General features: G+C 43.4%; 2 protein-coding genes across 3 annotated transcripts in view; one reads left to right on the forward strand and one right to left on the reverse strand.

Annotated features, from left to right (window-relative positions):
- The window catches only part of Galnt7 (polypeptide N-acetylgalactosaminyltransferase 7), a 130,806-nt gene extending 116,386 nt beyond the window's left edge, over window positions 1–14,420 (forward strand). For both annotated transcript variants that reach the window (XM_057752587.1, XM_057752586.1), the window contains exons 9-12: window positions 3,269–3,487; window positions 7,336–7,434; window positions 8,120–8,248; window positions 12,073–14,420. In XM_057752587.1, the coding sequence (XP_057608570.1) occupies window positions 3,269–3,487; window positions 7,336–7,434; window positions 8,120–8,248; window positions 12,073–12,210 (585 nt within the window). In that variant the 3' untranslated portion in view covers window positions 12,211–14,420. The remainder of the gene's footprint in view (window positions 1–3,268; window positions 3,488–7,335; window positions 7,435–8,119; window positions 8,249–12,072) is intronic.
- A 6,363-nt stretch (window positions 14,421–20,783) lies between these two features.
- Hmgb2 (high mobility group box 2) lies at window positions 20,784–23,583 on the reverse strand. The gene is made up of 5 exons (XM_057752643.1): window positions 23,459–23,583; window positions 22,715–22,888; window positions 22,178–22,323; window positions 21,927–22,101; window positions 20,784–21,282 (listed from the first exon to the last, which is right to left on the reverse strand). The coding sequence occupies exons 2-5, from the start codon at window positions 22,862–22,864 to the stop codon at window positions 21,124–21,126; spliced, it is 630 nt and encodes a 209-aa protein (XP_057608626.1). The 5' UTR covers window positions 22,865–22,888; window positions 23,459–23,583; the 3' UTR covers window positions 20,784–21,123.
- Between the last annotated feature and the right edge of the window lie 304 nt (window positions 23,584–23,887).

Consider the following 23,887-nt stretch of genomic DNA (forward strand, 5'->3'; position numbering starts at 1 on the left):
AGTTTATATACTTCATGACATGCTGGGCTTTAATCAACGCTTTTTTACTAATTGTCATAACTCATGTATAGAGAGATCACCACAACTTGCTTCTCCTTATGGTAGGGAGTTTGTGTCTTTGGCCCAAATACCTCCCCAGCCTTCCCCGTTCCCAGCCTCTGGTAACTGCCATTCCACTGTTTCTATACACTGGCTTCTTTCACATCCTACCTGTGAGTGGGTGCACCCTTTTCTCCTTCTGTGTCCAGTTTATCCATCTCATTTACCTTAAGGTCCTGTGTGTTGTTGCATTGGCAGACTTTTCTTTTTTAAAGATTGGGCATTCTATTGTGCATATCACATTTTCTTTATTTATATACCAGCTGGCAGACACTTAGGTTGATTCCAAATACTAGTCATTCTGCACAGAGATTCGGGCATCTCACTGGTAGACCAAGTCAACATCCTTCAGGGTCACGGAGTTTCTCTTTCTCTCTCTCTCTCTCTCTCTCTCTCTCTCTCTCTCTCTCTCTCTCTCTTAATTGTATTTATTATTATTTTTTTATATGCATTGATTTTTCTGCCATGGGTGTCAGGTGCCCTGGACCTGAAGTCACAGGCAGTTATGAGCTACCATGTGGGTGCTGGGAATTGATCCTGGGTCCTCTGGAAGTGTTCTTAACCACTGAGCCATCTCTCAGCCCCCCTAATTTTCATTTCAGTGAAGGAGCCTCCATCCTCATTTCCATGACTGTAATAATTTGTATTCCTGCCAACAGTTTGAAAGGATTCCCTTGTACCTATATCCCCACAGACACACTTCCCTTTTATCTCTAGACCGAAGCTGTCCTAGCGGCTATGAAGCGATGCAGCCTTCTGGTTTTAACGTGCATCCCCTGCGCAGTTAGTGACACCGCGCATCCTGCCACGTGCCCGGCAGCCGTTTGTCTGCTTTTGATAAATGTGTGTCGGGTGATTTGCCTGATTTAAAAATCAGGTTATTTGTACCCTTACTCTTGAGTTGCTTTGCGTTTTCCTACATCGTAGCGATTAGCTCCTTAGCAGGCGTGTGGTTCGCAGGCCCATTCTCTCCATGAGGCGTGTTTCTTTTGTGCAGCGCAGAGGTTCTTAGTTTGCCCTTATCTCATTGGTGTAGTTTTGCTTTGCTCGCGTGTGCAAAATATGTCAGAAAACTTTTCTTACATTTTTTTCTAAGAGCTTTTAATGAGGGGGGGTCTCACCTTTAATCTATTTGGGGTTGCTTTTTCATGTGTCCTTGAGAAGAAGGTCTAATTTTATTCTTTTGCGGGTAGATAGCCAGAGCTTCCTCAATACCAGTATTGATGGAGACTGTCTTTTCCCTGCTGTGCGTCCTTGGCACCTGGGGTGAAAATCAGTTGTGTGTGTCTGAATTTACCTCTGGGCTCCCAGCATGTTTCTGTTTTTATTGTTTTTGTTACCATTCTTTGTAGTAGATTTTGAAATTGGGTAGTGTAATGCCCCTGGATTTATTCTTTTTGATCAATATTACATTGGCTGTTATAACGGACTCTTTGCTGGTACCATATGAACTTTAGGGTTGATTTTTCTCTTTCTCTCTTCTGTTTTCGTTCATCTGTTTTAGTGGAGGTGGGGGGCACAGGGGCCGTATGGTGACATGAGGAGGCTGGAGGTCAGCTTGTGAGACTCGGTTCTCTCCTTTCACTATGTGGATTCCACCAAGTTCATTCCAGAGACCAGACTTGGGTCCTCAGGGCATGGAGGAAAGCGCCTCTCCCCACTGAGTCATCTCACCAGCCTTGAATTTTTCAGTATCTATGAAAATTATAATTGGTATTTTGTAGATCACTTTGGGGAGTGTGGTGATACACAAACAAGCAAACAAAAAACTAGTATTCTTGGGGAACCTCTGATATTTGATATTAGCCCTTCCCATTCACGAGCACGGGATGCTTCCATGCTTTGTCTTTTTTAGATAACTTTCAGTATTTTTAGCGTCCATCCTTAAATTTATTCCTAACAATTTTTCTGTTTATTTGGTATGATGACCTGTTCCCACTTTAATAACTAACTTTTAGCCTAGAAATCAATTTAATCTGAACACTAAGTTGCCTACTCTTGATGTAAAACAGGCCAATAACTGGTCAACAAACCATACCCAGCCTTCTGGGGCCTGGCCACAGCTGTCACTTTATAGCAGGCCTGAAGAATTGCTGCGGTCACGAAACAGATTCCCTGCATCAGTGTGTGGTGTGCGTGTATGTGTGTCTGCATGTTCACATGTGTGAGGGTGTACCTAGGCCCAAGACTGACATTGGGAGTCTCCTGCATGGTTTTTCCACCTTCACTGAGGCAGGGTCTCCCAGTTGAACCTAGAAAGTGCCTGTACAGCTAGTCTAACTAGCCAACTCACTCCAGGGATCTCTATCTTGTCTTCCTCAAAAGTGCTAGAATTACAGGTAGGCTGCCACTCCCATTTGGCATTTGCACGGGTTCTCGAGATCCGAACTCTTGTCTTCATGCTGGACTGGCAAGTGCTTTATCTACTGAAACATCTCCCCAGCCACTCACACCCCCCTCTATGGAGAAATTGCTACTGCGTTATGTAGAAGATCGAGGGGACTGGGGAGAGTAAACACCCGTCCACTCATACATTTGTGCAAGGATTCACTAATTCTGTCGAGCTCAGCGGATTAAATTTTTATCGGTAATGACAGTGTCGATTTATCTTATTGGTCACTAGCTGTTTTTCCTCCTTGTGAACCACCTGTGGAAGATGTACAGTTAATTTGAGGTTGCAGTGGAATGACTCTATTATAGTCATGAAAAGATTAATAGAGTGAACTGCAGAGCACTTCTTTGTAATGATGGTTTCTAAAATGGGATTTTCCCCCTATACGTGTCAGTACCATGATTCTAAAAGAAAGGAAATGAGATGAGAAGCAACACCACTGGCCAACCAGGCTCTCAGAAACCCTCTCTGGGCTTCACTTTCTTCGTCTGCTCTCAGAATAAATTGCATTATCTTAGAATTTATGATCTTCCAGCTCAGGCATGTCTGATTTTATGTATCTCACTTTTTAAATGAATATACATGAGTGGCATTTCTATACTTGGAAAATGACATATTAGGGTTATTAGATCCCTTCTTATCATTGTTTAGGAAATGTCAGGCCCTCTCTAGGTGAGTTCACCATATTTTGGGTTATTCTGCACATGTAAGGTAGGCTGCTTATGCCGTTACAGTTATTTCTACATCTCAGACTGCCTGTGGTTTTTCTTTTCGCAGAATTACGTTCGAGTTGTCGAAGTTTGGTGGGACGAATACAAAGACTACTTCTACGCCAGCCGTCCCGAGTCGAAGGCACTGCCGTATGGGGATATATCGGAGCTCAAGAAGTTCCGGGAGGACCACAACTGCAAGAGTTTCAAGTGGTTCATGGAGGAAATAGCCTATGACATCACCGCCCACTACCCTCTGCCGCCCAAAAATGTTGAGTGGGGAGAAGTAAGTATCAGCCAATACTTAGATTTCAGAATGTGTGTATTTGGACTCGGTGTTTGAAAGAAGGCAGAGAAGAAGGGAAAGGTGCTCACGGAAGCAGAGAATGCGTGCAGAAATGTTTGACTAGATACCGTTTGGTAGTTTACACTACCCTTCTACCAAACCATCAGAGCTGCCCTGACCACGAAGCCACCCTGCCCCCTCCCAGCCGTTACGCACTTGGCTGTGAGACACTCCCAGCTCCGGCACCCATCCTGTCCCTGTCTTGGCCGCTTCCAGTGTCACTGCTCCTGTCATCCTGAGAATCATTTCTCTCGGCTCCAATAGGCTACTGCCGAGACCAGTGCAGCGGATTCACATAGCACTCGTCAGATGAACTGGGCAGTGGGAATAAAGGAAAGCAAAGGCCTTGATCTCAACGGCCATTTCTGTTTCTTCCCAGTTGCCTCTGCGGCGTGGTTTCTGGTTGTACTCACACATGCACGGCACATGCAGTCAGCTTCCAGGATTGTGTGTCTTTGTTAATGTGCACATTCAGTGAACACTGACTGAGGGCCTGGCGTGTGCCAGTCATTCGTCTGGGCAGACACCAGACAAGCCCCCTTTCTTCAGAAATCTTTTATGCTGGTGGGGGTGGGGAGAGAGACCAGAGCCGCTGAGGGAAGCAGAGAGCATGACAAGGTGACAGTGAGTACAAAGGAAGCTAGCATGAGATGCCATCTTGAGGGAGCTTCCTGAGGCTGTGACATTTAACCTGAAGTCTGGATGATGGAGACCAAGAGCCACGAAAGAAAGAGCGCTACACACAAAGAAAAGGGTGAAGTCAAAGTTAGGAAATTGCTTCAGTTCTCTTTCTGATGCTGTGATGAAATAACATGACTATGGCAACTCGTCAAAGAGGATTTGTTTGGGCTTACAGTTCTAAGGGCTGCGAGCCCATCAAAAGAGCAGGGATGTCAACGAGTTTGACGGCTGGAGTAGCAAGCTGAGCGCTCGTGTCTTAAACTGTGAGCTCAAAGCAGAGAGAGAGCTGGAAATGGAGAGTCATCTCTCAAAGCCCACCTCCAGCGACGTACTTCCTCCCAAGCCAAGCCTCTCTAAACAGTGCCACGCCCTGGGGACAGAGTGCTCATATGGAGCCTCTGGGGAGCATGCCCATTCAAACCACCACAAAAAATCTATTGTGCATTTAAGAAACAGACTAGAAAAAATGGGGTGAGGTGGGATGGCAGACGTGGGACATGGGGAGGCTCTCATCCTGAAGATGGAGAAAGGCCCATGAGGATTTAAAACAGAAGGGCCATGAGATTTGGTTTATGTTTTAGTTTGAATTGCTTGCTGGGAGCGTTTAGAAGTCAGGAGGGGAAGGGCGGTTCTAGAGAAACTGATGGTGGCTTAGACAAAGGTGGCAAGAGCGCATGGGACACATTTGAGGGGCACACTTGTAAGTCACAGGTGTAGGGACATCACGGGGAAGGCTAATGTGTGAAAGAGGGCTGGGATGGTGTAGCTCTCTGTTTGATTAAGAGGCAGCTGCGGTTGTGAGCGCAGGAGACAGTGAGTGTGGAGGTGTTGAGGAACAGCACTCTGCCTGCTGGTGGTGTGTGCACGCAGGATCCCTTCTAGACCACCAGGTTCAGTGGTCAGCTCCTGCTGATTGGCAATCTTAGCCGGAAACCCAGAAAAGAGGCCTCTTTGGCCATGAACATCTGGAGGCCATTGGTCTGTAGCTTGAGGACACTGTAGCCCTACAGGGAGAAATACAGGCCATTCGTAAGTCTGTATTCTGAGTTTGGGAAGGAAAAGGGGACACAGAGACTGAAACTACTGCCTGTGTTCTGATGCCTTTTTTTCCTGTGCTCTTATTTTATCTTCTATGTTACAGCAAACTAGCTAGTAACCCACTAGTAAATAATGAATTGGGGAAGTCTAGACCAGAGTTAGTTACATTTTAATACCCCAAGAGCCCTTTGTGTGGAAGGAAGGAATTCTCCTTTGACCTTACCCAGTCTGCTGGCTTTAAATACATCTTTATACAAATGACTATTAGGTTACATCATCAACTCAACCCTCCCTCCCAGAGCCTAGATAAATACATTCCACCATCCTCATGAATATCATTTCAAACTCCTCTCAATACATGAATTTGAAATTAAAGTCCTTTCTCTCTCTCTCCAGCCCATCTCGGTTCATTGCTTGTACCAAAACCTGAGCAGTCCTCTTTGAAACCTTTTCTCACATTTTCATCGGTTTTAGAACCCAGCCCTTCCTTTCCTTGATTGACTGAGTCTTCATCACCTCTCAGCAAAACTAACTCGCCCTTACCACAGCCAGTTCTAAACACAGCAAGCAATTAATGTAGCTTAGGAAGTCCAAGCCAGGTCTAATCACCTCTCCTAAAGAAAACCCACAGTGGTGCCCAGTTGCTGGGGTGAAGGCACAGCCCTTTCTGGTGGCCGCGAGACCCTCGTTCCTCTCTCACCTAGCCTGCTCCTGCTTGCCTCACTGTACTTCAGCCCCACTGCCCCACGTCACACCTACTGCTCTCCGTCCCTCTGCCTTCCTGTGGACATCTGCATCCATGACTATCGCAGACCTCTTTGAAGTTTATCCACCCGTGTCGGTGATGAGCTCTCCCCTGGAGCACTTCCAACTCCCTAGCCCCTTTCTCCCCACACACCCCCATGGCCTGTATTACTTACTAACGTGGCAGGTATCGTATTTGTCCATCACATGTTTTGCTTCTTTTCTGCCTTTCTTTTGCTGTAAACTGTGAGTTCACTGAAACAGCTGTATTTATTTTGTTCGCTTACATATCAGAGACTGTATGTAGCACGCCCGCCACATGGTAGATATCTGCCTAGTATTTCATGGATGAATCAACACATGCATGCAGGAATGAGAGGATTAATGAGGGATTTTCCCCTCCTTTTACCGCTTCTCTTCTAAATACATCTTCAGAGGAATTTCTCCAATTCCATTGCATTCATTCATCGGCTGAACATTCCAGAACAACCTCTATTTAGAAGATGTCCGCTGGGAAGTCTGAGCTTATTCCAGGCAGTAGAGGCTGCTCCGTCTGCACATTCATCTCTTCTGCGGACCATCACACCCCTTTGTCCCCCATATTTTGATGGTCCTGAGGACCATGACTTGCTCATCTTCATATGTTCAAAAGCTCTAATCCTTTGCCTGTATCTACAGAACCAAGCACTTTATCTAAATACTACAGTGGCCTATAATTGAGATAAATACACAATTCTTCTAAAAGTAGTTACTTTAGCACGAAATTGCATTCCAAACATGGAAACCTGTGTTTGCTTCTGCTTCCACTATTGGTAGCTAGAGAAGAGCCCCACTGCAGGGTCCGTGTGCCATGACCTTTGCACTAAGAAGCCTGGAAGCAGCTACCCCCAAAGTGCTGCACAGCCACTGAGAGAGGGACTGAGAAGCACAGTCTGCTCTAGATGTCTGAAGCTGGTGCCTATCCCCCTGTAGTTACGTGGCTTTCCTCTGTTTACCTCTCGTTCCCATTCTCTGGTCCTGGAATTTTCCTTAGGGTATCTTGGACTTAGTTTCTTCGTTGTGTTTTCTAGCACATGGTAGGCTAGTGGAGTGAGCTCATTTCAATATTGGCCTCAGCCCATGATTTTAAAGATGATGATGGTGACGACGATGATGACGATGGCGATGCTAAAACATACTTAAAGGATGGTGACACCAGGGACAGCCCGGCACTGCAACCGCGAACTCTCCGTGAATTGTGCATTGCCCTTGAGAATCTTTTACTCTGGTCCTAGTTTATTACAAACCAGACTGCTTCCTGTATGTTGTTCTCTTCGTACCTTTAGATCCGAGGCTTTGAGACTGCATACTGCATTGACAGCATGGGGAAGACAAATGGAGGCTTTGTTGAACTAGGACCCTGCCACAGGATGGGTGGGAACCAGGTAAGTCTCCATTTCTCAGGATCGGTCAGCCCTGAGTGCCAACAGACTTGATCACAGATGGAGAGGGTTTAGTTTGGTTTTTTACTTTTGTCTTGAGAAATCAGAAACATTCAGTAAAGTCTGACTGCTAAAGCATTTTCTTTAAATAGGTAATATTGTCAGTGTTGATTTTCACATAAGATTGTAGAAATGTCTGCACAGAATTAATAATATATTCCTATGGGAACACACATTAATCAGTTCTAAGTAAACCCAACCTCTGCGGTTTCACAAGGGTAGTTAGTAAGCCACACTTTCTCTTAATAAGCTGGGGTGCTACTGCCAGTTCCATATATTTTATGCATGGCTTCCTTATATAGATATTTTTCATGTGTCCAATTTCAGCTGTGAAACACTATTAGGTCTACTTCTAATTATTAATTTTCTTATTGTTGATACATGGTAAATATGAGTTAATTACCCATTCTGTGGATTAGAGGTAAAAATAAGAATGTAAATAAAGTGTTAAGAGAGGTCTTCAGTAATTTCAAAATGAGTGTAGCTCTTGTCTGTGGCCTAGTGGCTCTCAACATGCACAAAAATCATCGAACAGTGAGTTACTTATTCAATTTAATTATAGGAGTTAAGTTTTCTGCGAAACATATTGGCAGGAAAGTTATCTCTGTTTTATTTGTTTGTTCAATAGCTTTTCCGAATCAATGAAGCAAATCAGCTCATGCAGTATGACCAGTGTTTGACAAAAGGCCCCGATGGCTCCAAAGTCATGATTACACACTGCAACCTGAATGAATTTAAGGAATGGCAGTACTTCAAGGTATGCTGTGTGCCAGCTCCTGGGATGCTGTGTGCTGTCCCGTTGTAGGATTTAGACGGAGGAATTTTGAAGACGACATGTTCACATCCGTCACTTGGGTGTCCTGCATTAGGTTTTTGTGCGGGTTTGCCTGGGCTCTCCGTGAGTCGCTGGTCTATTCCCTGGAGCAGTGTTGTCATGCAGTGAGACCGCTGTGACAGGCATGGAGAATTTTAGAAGCTCAAGGATGCGGGTGTTGCTGGAGGCAGTTCCCACCATTGTTTTCAGATCTAAATGAGTCATTCACTAAAATAGCAGTGTTGTTAGACCTCTAAAAAAGAAAGGGGTTGACTCCTCGTGCTGTCCAGCAGGTGGCAGTACAGACAGGCAAATAAGAGTCGGACACGGAACCTTCCGGCTTCCTCAGCCTTCCCTGCTGACAGCAAACAGGAGGAGTTGCTTGTTCCAGTCACATGGTTTCATTGGCCTGGTTTACTCACATGACCCTGCTGGCCCTTAGGCTGCTTTTCTGTCTCAGCTGTGCCTATGTAAAGCTTTCTGGCAAGATTCAAACATATTAATGGATTAATGTATAATCTTTTTTCCTTTTGATTGAAAATAGGTTGCCCCACACACACATATTATATGTTAATTACAGTCTCCCCTTCCTCTGTTCCTCCCAGCTCTTCCCCACCTCCCATCCAATCCAGATCTACTCCCTTTCTGTCTTTCATTGAAAACAAACAGGCTTCCAAGGGATGATAATAAAATATAACAGCAACAAAAGAGAGGCCCTATCATATCGAAGTGTGACAAGATAAGACCTAAAGAAGGGCAAGAGCCCAAGAGAAGGCGCAAGAGTCACTTGTCCACACACTCAGGGATGTATAGTTTTTTCAAAGGGTACATTTGCATGAGTCAAGTTATTGTTTTATGAACTACAACATCAGCAAAGCCTTTTCAAACTGAAAGGACCCAGAGCAGCCCTCAGCTCCAGTTATTTAATCTTTGCTCTCCCTCCTGCTGTGCAGGCATTATTCCTCATGCAGTAATATGTCAAGGCACGGTCTTTCATAGATAATTACTAAGCATGCCTGGTGCTGGATTTTATTGTATTTATTGTTCTTATTTCTATAGTGTGTGGGATATAGGTGAGGAGAGGGGCACTCACAAACATGCTGTACAGGTCAGAGGACAACTCTGGGGACTTGGTTTTCTCTTGCCACCTTTAAGTGGGGCTCAAGGATCAAAGTCAGGTCTTGAAGCTTTGAAACAAAGCCAGCTCAGCTCACAAGGGCTGAATCTTTTGTGTTTGTTTTTTTTTTTTTTATAACAAGTTGGAAAGGACAACTTGTTATTAACAAGATTAATAAATCCTGACAAACAGTGTTTATTTTCACAAGTAAAAATGAAGAGGAGTAAATAGTAGAGACTGTGGGAATGGTAGTTTTTAAACTATAAAGAGTCTAGCAGACCAAATACCATCAAGAAGTCATGAGTAGTTTTCTGGAGGCTGAGGAAGAAGGATTGTGAGTTCAAGGCCAGGCTGGACTACGTGAGGCCTTGCCCCAAAAGAATGGAAGTCAGCTGGGGATAGAACCCAGAGGTACAACATAATGATGAATTAAACCCTTAGTACCAATTCCCAAATTAAAGAAAAAAGAATCTATGTGTTTTCGATATTCTTAAAGACACGTTTGTGCATCACTCCACTGGGGCCCAGTGATGTGACAGGCGGACGTCGTGAGCATGTGGAAAATATCTAAAACATGCTTTCTATGATGTGGAGGAGAAAACATACAGTGAAAAAGAAGCCAAATGCTATCAGAAAGGGAAAAAAGAGAATGTAGTTTTTGATGTTTTCATAGAAAAAGACTAAAACAAAGATCCAGCATGGAGACATGCAGAAAAACCTGAGAACTGCTTTTAGGTTACTCCTAATTTGAAGGGGCTTTTTTTTTTTTAAAGTAGCCATAGGAAACAGTCGATACTTTTAGGAAAATTATTCATAAAGGACTGTGAAAAATAAATATTGATAAGATCGGCTTGAACAGAATTCTCAAACTTTCTGACTTCTGCATCCCCCCCCACACCCCCTAGGCTTAAGGATTATTGAAACTCACTCCGTACTGTTGGGCTAGGCTGTAATCCCAACCATGAGGCAGAGGTAGGAAGGTTGTAATTTGAAAGCCTATACTACAGTATTGAGAACCTGTTTCTTTTCTTTTTTTCTATTGGCTATGAGAATTATTTTTCTTTTATTTTACATCCCAACTGAAGTTTCCTCTAACAATAGAAAGATACTAATGTTCTCCACAGGGGGCTTCCATATAGGTTTTTACTAAAAATATTTGTGAAATTTGAAATTAAATAAGAATTTATAACTTTTTTATATTTCATATTATGCTAAACTAATACTAAATACTATTCAGTAAGTTACGAAGATCTCCCAAATGCTGACATGTTCCATTGCATGAGATGCAAAAAAAAAAAAAAAAAAAAAATCAGAAATATAAGGCTTGTTCCTTTAGAGAAGTCTAAATTTTGTCAAGTAAACTAGAACAAACACTGTCAGGTATTTTTTTTCATTTGTTGTTGTTGTTGTTGTTGTTGTTGTTATAACACAGACATCCAAGTTTGAATAATCACAGTTCGTTGAATTGAGTAAAAATGACCGGGTATGAAAAAGTGGGTAATTACTCCTTTCTCATGTGCCTTTCTCAAGATGCCACTGTGCTCTTCTGTGGGGAGCTCTTGATGCACAGTTTCTGTTTCCTCTCAGTGGTTTTTAAAGGATACATGAGGCAGGCTGGAGAGATGGCTCAGAGGTTAAGAGCATTGCCTGCTCTCCCAAAAGGTCCTGAGTTCAGTTCCCAGCAACCACATGGTGGCTCACAACCATCTGTAATGAGATCTGCTGCCCTCTTCTGGCCTGCAGGCGTACATGCAGACAGAATATTATTTACATAATAAATAAATATTTTTTTGAAGAAGGATACATGAGGGTCAGGTTATTAAAAATTAATAAGCTTTGACAGGCAGCGGTGGCGCACGCCTTTAACCCTAGCACTTGAGAGGCAGGCGAATCTCTGTGAGTCTGAGATATCCTGGTTTACAGAACAAGTTCAGGGACAGCCAAGGGCTAAGAAAAAGCCTCGAGCCCCCCTCCCCACACCTTCATTGTGGGTGTCCTTACAGGAAAGTGTGGGGGGTTTGAGCTGAGTCCGTGGCGGTGACGGGTAGGACTGTTGGCAGTTTGTCACACTCCACGGCTTGACACTGGGACTCGAATGCTTTCACCGTCCATGGCTGCTGTCCCAATGGAGCAGTGCCAGCACAGCGCAAAGGAGTCAGTTCTTTTGCATTTTAAGAATGAGTTTTACTGAACCTACCCATTCTTGGATAGTCTGAGGACCTTTCTTTGAAAAGCTGTGAGCTGACCGGAAGGAATAAACAGCATACGATGAAAGCTGGATTAGAGCAGGGGAGATAGGAGTTGAAAAACGTAAGCCAGAGACTGACAGTATTAGCCATGGAGAACTGATCCATGAATGAATGAGAGAGAAGCATACAGTTTCCTTAGGACTGGAGAGCTGGAATTGTCTTTAGTCAGAATAAGAACCAAAGACAAAGGTTTGAGGGGACGGAACTTCAATTTGTGTGTATTGAATTTGGCGTACCAGCAGTATGTAGTGACATAATAAAAGGAAGGGCTAAGAAAACTCACGTTCAAGGTCTAATGCAAGCTGGTCCAGTATGCTTGCCTTCTAGAAGCCCAGTAATAGCTTCCAATGTCAGGATCTCAGAGTTCACGTTTCCAACCTTTCCCTCGCCGTGTTTTCCAGAGCCTGCACAGGTTCACTCACGTCCCTTCAGGAAAGTGCTTAGATCGCTCAGAGGTCCTGCATCAAGTGTTCATCGCCAGTTGTGACTCCAGCAAGACAACTCAGAAGTGGGAAATGAACAACATTCACAGTATTTAAAAAAGAAGAAAAGAAACCAACACTCTACCTACTGTCAAGTACATTTATGGAGGACTGAAAACCGCCTGGAACCTGCTGCAACCATTATTATTAATTCTGTACAGCTCCAAACATGGAACCTCTGATCAGCTCGAAGGACGTTGATAAACTGTGATTTTTACAATAACATTATCATCTGCAGTTACTGTTTACAAAACTGCTTTTACCTTAAACTCTGTAGATGTTTACATCGTTTTTCTTTTGTTTTAAGATGACATTGGTAATTTGTGCCTTTAACTCAGTTTTCAGAACAGAGTTAAAGCATATGTTGTCTTCTTTGGGAATACACTCAGGGGTCTGAAAGGCAGTTTGGTTTTTGTTGTTGTTGTTGTTAACACACTTGAAAAAAAGCTAAGGTTGAAGTAACCAGACTCTCCTATTTGACTTGGTGGTTATCAACCTGCTGTCTTTATTTAATTTCACATCTTTCTGAAGCACTGCCACAGGTCGTTAGCCATGGTGGCCTTCCTTCAGTCATGCTGCTTGTTTGAAAGGTGAATTTCAACACATTTAGTGCCTCTTTCATTTCTCAGTATAATTTTTGAGAGCTTATAGTGAAATTGATACGATGGTAACAATGGATGAAATGTCACCTGTGTGGGGATACTTCTGCCACTCAGAAATGAGTTTCCGGGCTGCCATTGATTACGAAGTTGAATGACGTATGGCTGGAAGAAGAATGACAGTGGGGACCAGCTCGAGGCCATCCCATTGGGCCTGAAGATGCTGTGGCGGACTCCCCTGTCTGCTGGTATTCTCGATGCCCTCTGCTCACACCAACTTCTAGGCTAGCAAAGGGATCTTCCTACTAAAAAGAACCATTGCCCACCTACATTTTGCATCTACATTCCCCAGGATCTGTCACTATAGAAAACTAGAAATAATTCTCAGTTTGAAACTTGAAAAGAAGGCTGGGGGGCAGGAATACAACACAATAGTCTAGTGTGAATAACGTAAGGGCGCTTCTGAGCTAAGAATTCCCAAGCCCTTGTTAAATACAAAGCCTTAGAAAACTGCAGTACAGCCCAAGCTGTGAAACCAGGATGAGCGGACACTTGTCTTCATCCAAAGGAAATGCCATGCACATTGTTTTTTAATTTAAGACAGCACCTGAGAACACAGATCAACAAATGTGAACTGCGTTCTGTTACGTTAGGTGTTAATTTCTATTTTAGGAAATGTATTTTCTTTTAGTATATGCCAGTGAAAACATTTAATTTGAACATTTATTAAGACAATACCTACTTTAAGAGAACCGAATGTTGCAAAGTTTAATTTCTAAGAAGTCTTCTCTTACCCAAAAAGATAAAAATGTCTACATTGAGTGCTAAAAAAGGACGCAGTGTGATTAGATGGGACAAGCGGAGTGAGCATGTGTGACCTTGTGATCATCACAATGAGAGAATTCACAAACTACTGCCAGAAGCAAATATTTTAAATTAAAGCTTAAAAAAGAAAAAAAAAAGCTAACATTTATTTAGAAAAAAACAACTTTTTTCCCCAACCTTAGTTCTTCAGTTTGGACAATAAAACTTACACATCCCGAACAGTTTATTTGTAATTTTGAGTTGTCAGTTTGTATTTTGCTACTGATCTGTGATCCACTATTTAAACTTTCATCTCTAGGGATATTTAAAAAGAAATGCATTTATATGCTCATATAATTGCAAGCAAATCAACTATAAAAAGGAAAGCAATCGAACTGGTAATAACTTGTGTTTGAAATCACCACTATTTCCCATGTTGAATATAGTAACCTTGTATCTATGCATAGGCTAAGAAAGGTGGCACACATACTGTGCATGTCATTTTATGGGCAAATTAAATTGTTTTTAGTACAATTTGTTAGGATACTGTACGAACATGATTCTATATATTGAAATCAGAAATCTTACCACACGTGAAAACATCAGAAGCTGCCGCCATAATGACTGTTTTGTACTTTAGGCTGCTTTGAAAATAATCCCCATATCCTTGCTTTGTAAGTTGATAATATCACTATGCATTTCTACACATTTTATAAATTTGATTTATGCAGATTTTGATACACTGTATGTTTCTGTAGAAATTGTACAAATACTCAAAATTTTATTAGGGTAAACTTGAGAAGCTTATGTATATCTTAATTCTGGGTTGCTTGTTTTTTAGGTGAGAAAAATTATAAAAAATAAAATGTATTTTAATCCATAGCTTTTCAGTGCTTGTAATCAGTTCTATACATAACTGCACACTTAAAAATTTACTCGGGCGGTGGTGGCGCATGCCTTTAATCCCAGCACTCGGGAGGCAGAGGCGGATCTCTGTGAGTTTGAGGCAAGCCTGGTCTAGAAGAGCTAGTTCCAGGACAGGAACCAAAAAGCTACAGAGAAACCCTGTCTCGAAAATAAAAAAAAAATTACTCAGGCTTTTTTTTTTTTTTTTTTTTACAGAATATAGCTGAAATAATACAAACTATGGTTATTAGATGAATGGGTGCCTGAGTGTTGTTTAGAATTCTGCTGTTTGTGACAGATGCCTACCTATAGAAACATGAAGATTTATTTTCACAGCCTTTCAGGTTGCTGATCTCTAATACTGGTAAGTCACTTAGCTAATGATAAACAACAATCTCAGGAATGAGCGTCTTTTTTGGTAGTACCTACTATTATGAAATTGCCAGTTGACATCAAAAGTATTTTTAAATCAAAAACAACACATCAACAAACAACAGAAAGAAGCCACGAGACTGGAAGTCTATCAAAATAAACCTAGAAATAGTCCGTAGGGGTTTGCAAAACAAACCATATCAAAAGATGACGTGGATACAAACACTAAAACTAAGTGCCTGCTTAAAACTGTCTCACAGGGACCTTGGAATATTTTTTTCTAAACAGAATATGATTGAGAACAGTCCTCATATAATAGTAGGGCATATGACAGGGGAGCCCAGAGACAGCTGACCCGAACACACGGGAGCACATGAACTCTGGGTCAACTGCTAGGGAGTCTGCATGAGACCTGCATGCGTGTGACAGTTGTGTAGCTTGGTGTGTTTGTGGGGCAGTGGGATCAGGACCTGTTCCCTGGAGCTTTGGGGAACCTATTCCCCATGCTAGGTGGCCTGGCTCAGCCTTGACGGGGGAAGGAGCTTGGTCCTGCCTCATCTTGATATGCCATACTTTGTTGACTTCCATGGGAGGGCTGCCTGCCCCTTTCTGAACAGAGACAAGGAAGTGGGGAATGGGTAGATGGCAGGCAGGAGACTGGAATTGGAGGAGAGCAGGGTGGAGAAACTGATTAGTACATAAATTAAAATTTTTTTAATTACTATAAAATAATTATGAACATTGCCAAAATCCTGAAATATGAGGCCAACCTTCAATAGCTCCAAATGTGCAAATTTTGTTAAGGAAAAAATGCTATCATTTAAAAAAAAAAGCAGAGCATGGTGGCACATGCCATTAATCCCGGCATTTAGGAAGCGGAGCATGGTGGCACATGCCTTTAATCCCGGCATTTAGGAAGCAGAAGCAGGTTGATGTTTGTGTTCTGATCTTCATAGAGGGTTCAGGATCACCCAAGACTATATACTATCTCAAAAAAACAAAGTAAACTAAAGGAAATCCACATACAATTCAGTAAAAAACAAGGCCGTATCTGGCCATCACATACCTAGATGGGCCAAAGTTTGGATACATGAAGATGATTCCACATGGAAGCGTCTTTAAAAATATTGGGCAGGCCAGGCGGTGGTGGCGGCGCACACCTTTAATTCCAGCACTTGGGAGACAAAGGCAGGCAGATCTCTGTGAGTTTGAGGCCAGCCTGATATACAAGAGCTAGTTCCAGGACAGGCTCCAAAGCTACAGAGAGACCGTGTCTCAAAAAAACAAAACAAAAACAAAATTGTTTTATAATTCTTTAAGATTTTGAATTGCTCATAACTGAGTTACATTTAGGCCTCCCTTTCAGCAGTGCTGCAGCAGAGAGCTTCTTTTTACAGAGGATGTTACAATCTGCTGGACTAAATGGTAATACAGCATAGTGGAGTCCAGTGTTTATTCATTTCAACTCCCCCTACAGATCACCTTGTGTGAGTGATCTAAACTCTGTAGCACAGCTTTCTCATTTACAGAGCTTGCTTTTTAAGATTATTAGGATTAAATGAATTAATGTGCCTAAAGTTCTTTTTTTTTTTTTTTTTTTTTTTTTTGGTTTTTCGAGGCAGGGTTTCTCTGTAGCTTTGGTGCCTGTCCCGGAACTAGCTCTTGTAGACCAGGCTGGCCTCGAACTCAGAGCTAAAGTTCTTATATAAAGTTCCCAGTACATGATCAAGGTCATTAACATAAATGTGAGTAGTTCTGATTTTCAGGTTACAGTGTAGACCCCAATAAATGTTGTAATACAAGCGGCGGGGCTGCGTCCCTGGCACCCAGCCGCCCGCATGGCTTATGCCCCGAAATAATTACATGGAAACTGTATTCTTTTAATTACTGTCTGGCCCATTAGTTCCAGCCTCTTATTGGCTAGCTCTTACATATTGATCTAACCCATTTTTAATATTTTATGTAGCACCATGAGCTGGCTTACCAGGGAAGATCTTAACCTGTGTCTGTCTGGAGTGGGAGAATCATGGCGACTTCTGACTCGACTTTTTTCTCCCCGCATTTTGTTCTGTCTACTCCACCCACCTAAGGGTTGGCCTATCAAATGGGCCTAGGCAGTTTCTTTATTAATTAACCAATGAAAGCAACAGATTAATATAAGACCCACCTCCATCAAATAAAGGCAATGTGTGAATGAATGTATTTATTTTTCTCATTATGACACATACTTTACCCCCCAATAAAACTTATAGTAGAAAATTTGATGCAGTAATTGGTAGAGCATTTAACCTGCTATCCCTAAACAATCTTAAAAGTAACAAAATACACTGTGGTCAGGAACTCCACAGCAGACAAAGCATGCTGTACTTAAGAGACAATGGGGCTGGAGAGATGGCTCAGCAGTTCACTGGCTACTCTCCAGAGGTCGCAGGTTCAATTCCCAGCACCCACAAGTCAGCTCACAGCTGTATAGACTCCAGCTCCAGCGGATCTTGGTAGCACCACACATACAGGCAAAATACCAATGCACATAAAAAATTTAAAATTTAAAAAGAAATAAACGAGGTGAACCCCATGTTTCCTGTCTGTCTACCTGAGGAAGAATGGCAAACAAGTTTTTGCTGAGCAGAAACAGTGGGAGTTGGCCATTGCAGAATGAAAAAAAAAAAAAAAAAAGCCTAAATGCCTATTGGTAGAATGAGGAAGTATAACACAATGCTTTGTTGGCTTTGGTTTTTTGAGACAAAGTTTCACTACACAGCTCTGGCTGTCCTGGAAGTCACTGTGTAGACCAGGCTGGCCTCCAACTACTCTGAGATGCCCCTGCTTCTCTGCCTCCCATGTGCTGGGATTAAGCACCACTATACCCGGCTGATATAATCATATAATGTAATGTTATACAATGAAAAGCATGAACAAACTCAGTCATAAGTTCTAGTGATACAGTCTTAAGTGAGAAGGGCAAATCCTAAGGGACTTTATTCAGCACTTTTTTTAAATATTGAAAATAACTAAGATATACAGTAAGTTGAACACATATAAAGTTAAATCCATGTTGAGTTTCCTGTTGGAGTTAAGGATAAAACTTCTTTCTGCACAGGAGCTGGGCGGTGGTGGCGCACGCCTTTAATCCCAGCACTTGGGAGGCAGAGGCAGGTGAATCTCTGTGAGTTCGAGACCAGCCTGATCTACAAGAGCTAGTTCCAGGACAGGCTCCAAAGCCACAGAGAAACCCTGTCTCAAAAAACCAAAAAAACAAAACAAAAAAAACAAAAAAACACTTCTCCCTTAAAATTAGTGTCCCCATTAGTTGTGGCAGGGATTCCTGAGAGTCTAGTACATTATGTTCCTTTGCTTTTTTCCCTTTGCTATTCCAATAAATAGGACTTTTGTTAGGTGTGGTGGCACACACCTTTAACCCTTTTAATCGGAAGGTAGAGGTGTGTAGATCTGTCAATTTGACACCAATCTGGTCTATAAAGTGAGTTCCAGGATAACTAGGATTGTTATATAAGGAAACCCTGTCTCAAAAAACCAATATATGTATGTGTGTGTGTTTTGCAGAACATTTCATGGCATATGAAGTAATGGGAAGTCAGATTTTCTTTTTTTCCAAGATGAGGTTTCTGTTGTCCTGGAACTTGCTATGTAGAACAGGATGGCCTCAACCCGAAATCCACCCTCCTCTGCTCAGGATAAAAGGCAGGTGCCACCAGACCCAGCCAAGTCATATTCAAGGTGTATTTATTTACTACTTACAGTAATAATCTTAGAGATATTTTTTTGGTCAGTGTGATGGCACAGCAGGTAAAGGTGCTTATTGTCAACCAAGCTTGACAGGTGGAGTTCGGTCCCACATGGTAGAAAGGAAACCAACTCCTACAAATTGTGGATATTTATAAGCACCCTGTGCCCCACATACATGGCTGGGTACACACACAATGTCAGAGTGGTCATGACACACATGGAGGTCAGAAACAACTTTCTCAGCCTTCTGAGAACTGAACTCACATTAGGCTTGGGCAGCAAGTATTTAACTATTGAACAATCTCCCCAGCCTTCATTTTTTTTTTTTTTTTAAGAAGCCAAAAAAGAATTGCTTTTGGTCTTTGACTAAGATAGGTTTCAAGAGTTATACATTTGACCATAGTCAAATAAACCTGTGCATTAAAAAAAAAAGTCAGGGTTGGAGAGATGGCTCAGAGGTTTTAAGCACTGGCTTCTCTTTTAGAAGTCCTGAGTTCAGTTCCCAGCAACCATATGGTGGTTCACAACCATCTGAGATCTGGTATCATCTTCTAGTGTACAGGTATACATGCAAGCAGAATACTGCATACATAATCTTAAAAAAATGAACATTTAAAGATGTCAAATGAAAACCTGAAAATATATACATATATATACATATACACACACAAACCAAGTGCCACTTCCCCAATACACAATTTCTTCACAAAATCCTAAAAGACAAAACATCACAGCAAACACCCTAACATATAAAAAAATTGTTTTGGAAAATATGACACGTGAGATACGTAAGAATAACAGACTATGAAACGTGAGAAGTATTACATTGATGGAACAAGCACTGCAAGACTGTTGAGGCATATACTGCTGTACTACTTAGAGCAGTTTTGCCAGGCTTGAGTTAAATAAAGCTCAAGAACAGTTTCTAACAAAGTACAGATTTGGAAGAAAACACCAAAAAACCCTTAAATGATGCCATTGAAATTAGTTCAGGGGTACAGCACTTGCCTAGCATGCATAAGGCCCTGGCTTCCATCTCCAGCACTGCCAAAAGCAAAAAAAAAAAAAAAGTTTGAATTATTCTAAGTAGCAAATTCTAGCCCAGCTATTCCTTAAAGGATATTTTTCACACATAAAAATAGTCATGGCAATATATGTATTTTTCCCCTCAAGACAGGGTTTCTCTGTAGCTTTGGAACCTGTCTTGGAACCAGCTCTTGTAGACCAGGCTGGCCTTGAACTCAGATATCCGCCTCCCTCTGCCTCCCCAGTGCTGGAATTAAAGGCGTGCACGACCACAACAGGGTTCACAGCAATGTTCTTTAAGTGGTGTAAAGGAGTTACAATGATAGTGAAAGCAGCACTTGTCAAGAGGGAAAATTTTTTAAGGAACTAGTTAAAAAATTATACCTTGTTCAATGGAGTATGCAGATATTTAAAAAAATCCAGTAACTACTTTTAAGAATTTACTTGTGTAATACCAATACACACAGATTATGCTCCCATTGATTGTTGCTAGGATTTAGTCTGAAGACTATGCTTATTACCTTTTTTACCACAGAAGCACTTACTTTCTTTGCAGGCTTTCTCCTGACACACAAGCCAGGGTAGGCCTTAACTTCCCCTCCTCGTGCCTCTACCTCCAACACTGGGACTAATTACACATAGCTGCCACCACCCAGCCTGGCAGACCTACATGTTCACACTTGATAGTAGTAGCTGGTCCAGAATGGAGCCTACTCCTATCCTCATTCACATCATCTTGTAACGTACTTTCAGGACTAAGTTTTGGTACAATGAGCTAACACCAGATCTATCCACCTCAAATCCGTATTAACATTCAGTAAATCAAGATAACTAAAATCCCACACTTCCATATCTAGTACATTATCCAAAACATTTTAGTATACTAAAAGACATAACACCTGAAAAGACCAACACACACCCCTCCATTTGAACAGAAAATTTTTAGACTTGTAAAGTCTTATGTCCCTAATACTAAGCTTTAACCTTTTGCTAATAACTATGCCCTAATTTATGGTCATAGAAATTGACCCTTCTCTCCAAACAAAACAAAACTAATAAATCGGCAAAAAAATGAACACAAAACTGGAAAATGATATGGCCCCAATCTGCGCTTAAGGGAAAATTAAACACAATGCAAGTAATATACATTATTTTATTACAAATTTTTTTTAAAAAAAAATAACAAGAGAAAATGCAACATCCTAAAAAAGAAATTTACTGGTAATACAAATTCCTATGTATGTTTGCTGTGCTACCATAAGAAATTAAAGAAACCATTAAATATTTAGGAACATTCAACATCAAAAGCTTTAAATCTAACTGTATGTTGTAGCCCCCCGAAAAGCTACAAACTCCTTTTTAAAAAAAGTATTTTCTCTACAAAGAATCTCATCAGCTATACAAAAATCTGTACAGTTTTTATACTGAAGCTAATGTTGAGCTGCACTTGAATTTCACATTCTTAGCAAAATAAGTTGCCTGAGCACATATACTCCACACATTTTAGAACAGCCATTTATTCTTCATCCTCATCTTCTTCCTCATCATCTTCATCTTCTTCCTCCTCCTCCTCTTCCTCATCTTCTGGTTCATTCTTCTTCTTTGAGCCTGTTGGCCTACCAGGACCCTTCTTTCCTACTTCGCTTTTGCCCTTGGCACGGTATGCAGCAATATCCTGAAATATAGTCAAAGTAAGATCAGCATCCGGTATCATTGCTCAATGTGAAAAACCACTTAAATGTAAACAACCTAAAATTGACCAATAACCTTATGAGCTAGGATTCAGACTACCACAGGTTTGAGATCATTTGTTCCATTTAGGCTTCAGAAATCAAATCAGATAAAATCATGGGATCTACCTTAGCAGTGTTAGTGCTTCTATGACACCCCTCCCACCTTACAGCTTTAGACACAACTACCTAAAACACAGTTGGCACTTCTTCCAGATTTACATAACTTTGCATGTATAGGCAGAATTTATGAGGGCTAGCCAGGCAGTGGTGGCGCACGCCTTTAATCCCAGCACTCGGGAGGCAGAGGCAGGCGGATCTCTGTGAGTTCGAGACCAGCCTGGTCTACAAGAGATAGTTCCAGGACAGGCTCCAAAACCACAGAAGAAACCCTGCCTGGAAAAACCAAAAAAAAAAAAAAAAAAAAAAAATTTACGAGGGCTACAAACACTAAATCAAAAGAAAGTCTGCCTCCCTCCTAGTACTGGTTTCCTTAGGCCTTTTCAAAAGCTGACAACCACCGATTATATAAATCTCCCAGTTCCTACAGCTCACATGTATGTTTTTAAAAGGTAAAATGGTGCCATACCTTTTCATATTTCTCCTTTAGTTTAGCTGCCTTCTGCTCATAGGGCTGTTTATCTTTGGCAGACTGTTCAGACCACATCTCGCCCAATTTTTTTGCAGTATCTCCAATAGACAGGCCTGGGTGTTCACTTTTGATCTTTGGGCGATGTTCAGAGCAAAACAGGAAGAAGGCAGACCTGAAAGGAAGCAATAGAGTTAACAAATGGGGGGGGGAGAGGAAAGAGGCGGTCTGGCTAATTGAAATCAACTTACGGTGGTCTTTTTGGAGCATTAGGATCCTTTTTCTTTCCTTTCTTATCACCTTTGGGAGGAACGTAATTCTTCATCTCCCTGTCATAGCGAGCTTTGTCGCTCTTGGCCAAATCTTCGAACTTCGATTTTTCCTTTGCAGACATGGTCTACAGGGGAGGGGAGAACACGGAGTCAATTTTTAAGCTCTTAGCCGTACATAGAAATAATAAGTTTTAAGCTCTCAGCCGTCCCAAATAAGAATAATAAAACGCAAACGAATGGACCAGAAAGATTTTTAAGCTCTTGGCCGTCCCAATAAATAAAGCGAGTGAACGGCCGAATCCTTAAGCTCTCAGCCGTCCCAATCCACAAAGTTTCATCAACAGGGCTGCGCTCCGGGCGTCTTTAAAGTCCCCCTCCCGTCTCCAGCTCTAGAACACTTATTTTTCCCCAGGCCACCAGACTGGGCAAAGCCCGAACTTCCTGGTCACCCGTCGCCGTGTGCGTACGGGCCCCGCCAAAGGCACCCGGGGACCCCACCCCGCCCCGCTCCCTCACCTTCCATCTCTCGGAGCACTTCTTGGAGAACTCGGCGAAGTTGACCGACGAGTCGGGGTGCTTCTTCTTGTGCTCCTCGCGGCACGTCTGCACGAAGAAGGCGTACGAGGACATCTTGCCCCGCGGCTTGTTGGGGTCTCCCTTGCCCATCGCTGACGGTGGCGCGGCGTCTACCTGCCCGGGGAAGGGGGGGGGGGAGAGCCGTGTCGCCGCGGCCGGCGGGGGAGAGGGGGGGGATGGAGGAGTGGGGGTGGCGCGGGTCGTGGGATTTGGGGGGGGACGGAGCGGCCCACGGGATGGGAAGTGGGGAGAACGGCACGGTTCGTGGGATGGGGACCGGGGGACGACGCGGCCCGCGGGGGTTGGCGAGGATGGGGGGGGGGGCCGCGCTCCGCTTCCCGCCCAAACCCGAGCCGCCGCGCCCCTCCTCCCCGCGCGCGGCCCGGCCCACCCAGCCGCGGCCCCGTCCGCCTCAGCGACTCTTGCCCGAGGCCGAAAAGCCGCCGTCCGCGCGCCCTCCTGACAGGAAAGCCCCGCGCCTTCCCCGTGCCGCGCGCGGGCCTCGCGCTCAACTCGTCAGGAAAATTTCCAAGTCAAAACTAAACGGCGCACGGTCGGGCCCATGGGCTTCCCGCCCGGCCCCCGCGGCCCCGGCTCCGGCCCTCACCCAAGCCGCCCTGCCGGGCCCCTCCCGAAGCCGCCCGGCCCGGGCCGCCGAGCCCGAGGCTCTCGGCCGACTCTTACCTGGCGCGAGCGCGTCCCTCCGAGGCCGACGCGGACACTTCCTTCCCCAAGCTCCGGCGAGAACTGGCTCCTTACTACCCAAGCCGCAGCCTCTTGTTTTGCAGACTTCTCCGCGCCACGGCAACTTGACGAGACCCGTCGCCGGCCACGCCCCCTCGTCTCCGATTGGCCGTGGGGATTATTCAAACCTGGGGAGTCCCCGCCCTCCCACGGGAAGGGCTTCTGATTGGTCGTCGCCCGAGCAGGCCCGCCCCTCCGGCCCCGGCCTAGCAGGTTCGGTGGGTCTCCCAGGTCGTTAACTCCCAGACCCGTTGGAACCGGTCTGGGGAGGAATGTACTGCTCGACCCTGATTGGCGGCAGGAAAAGCGTTTGAAAAATGGCGGGCCTGACGCTGATTGGCTGAGACCGTAAACAGGGGTGTGGCTAGC

Source organism: Chionomys nivalis, chromosome 20, assembly GCF_950005125.1.
Source record: "Chionomys nivalis chromosome 20, mChiNiv1.1, whole genome shotgun sequence".
NCBI classification, from domain to species: Eukaryota; Metazoa; Chordata; class Mammalia; order Rodentia; family Cricetidae; genus Chionomys; species Chionomys nivalis.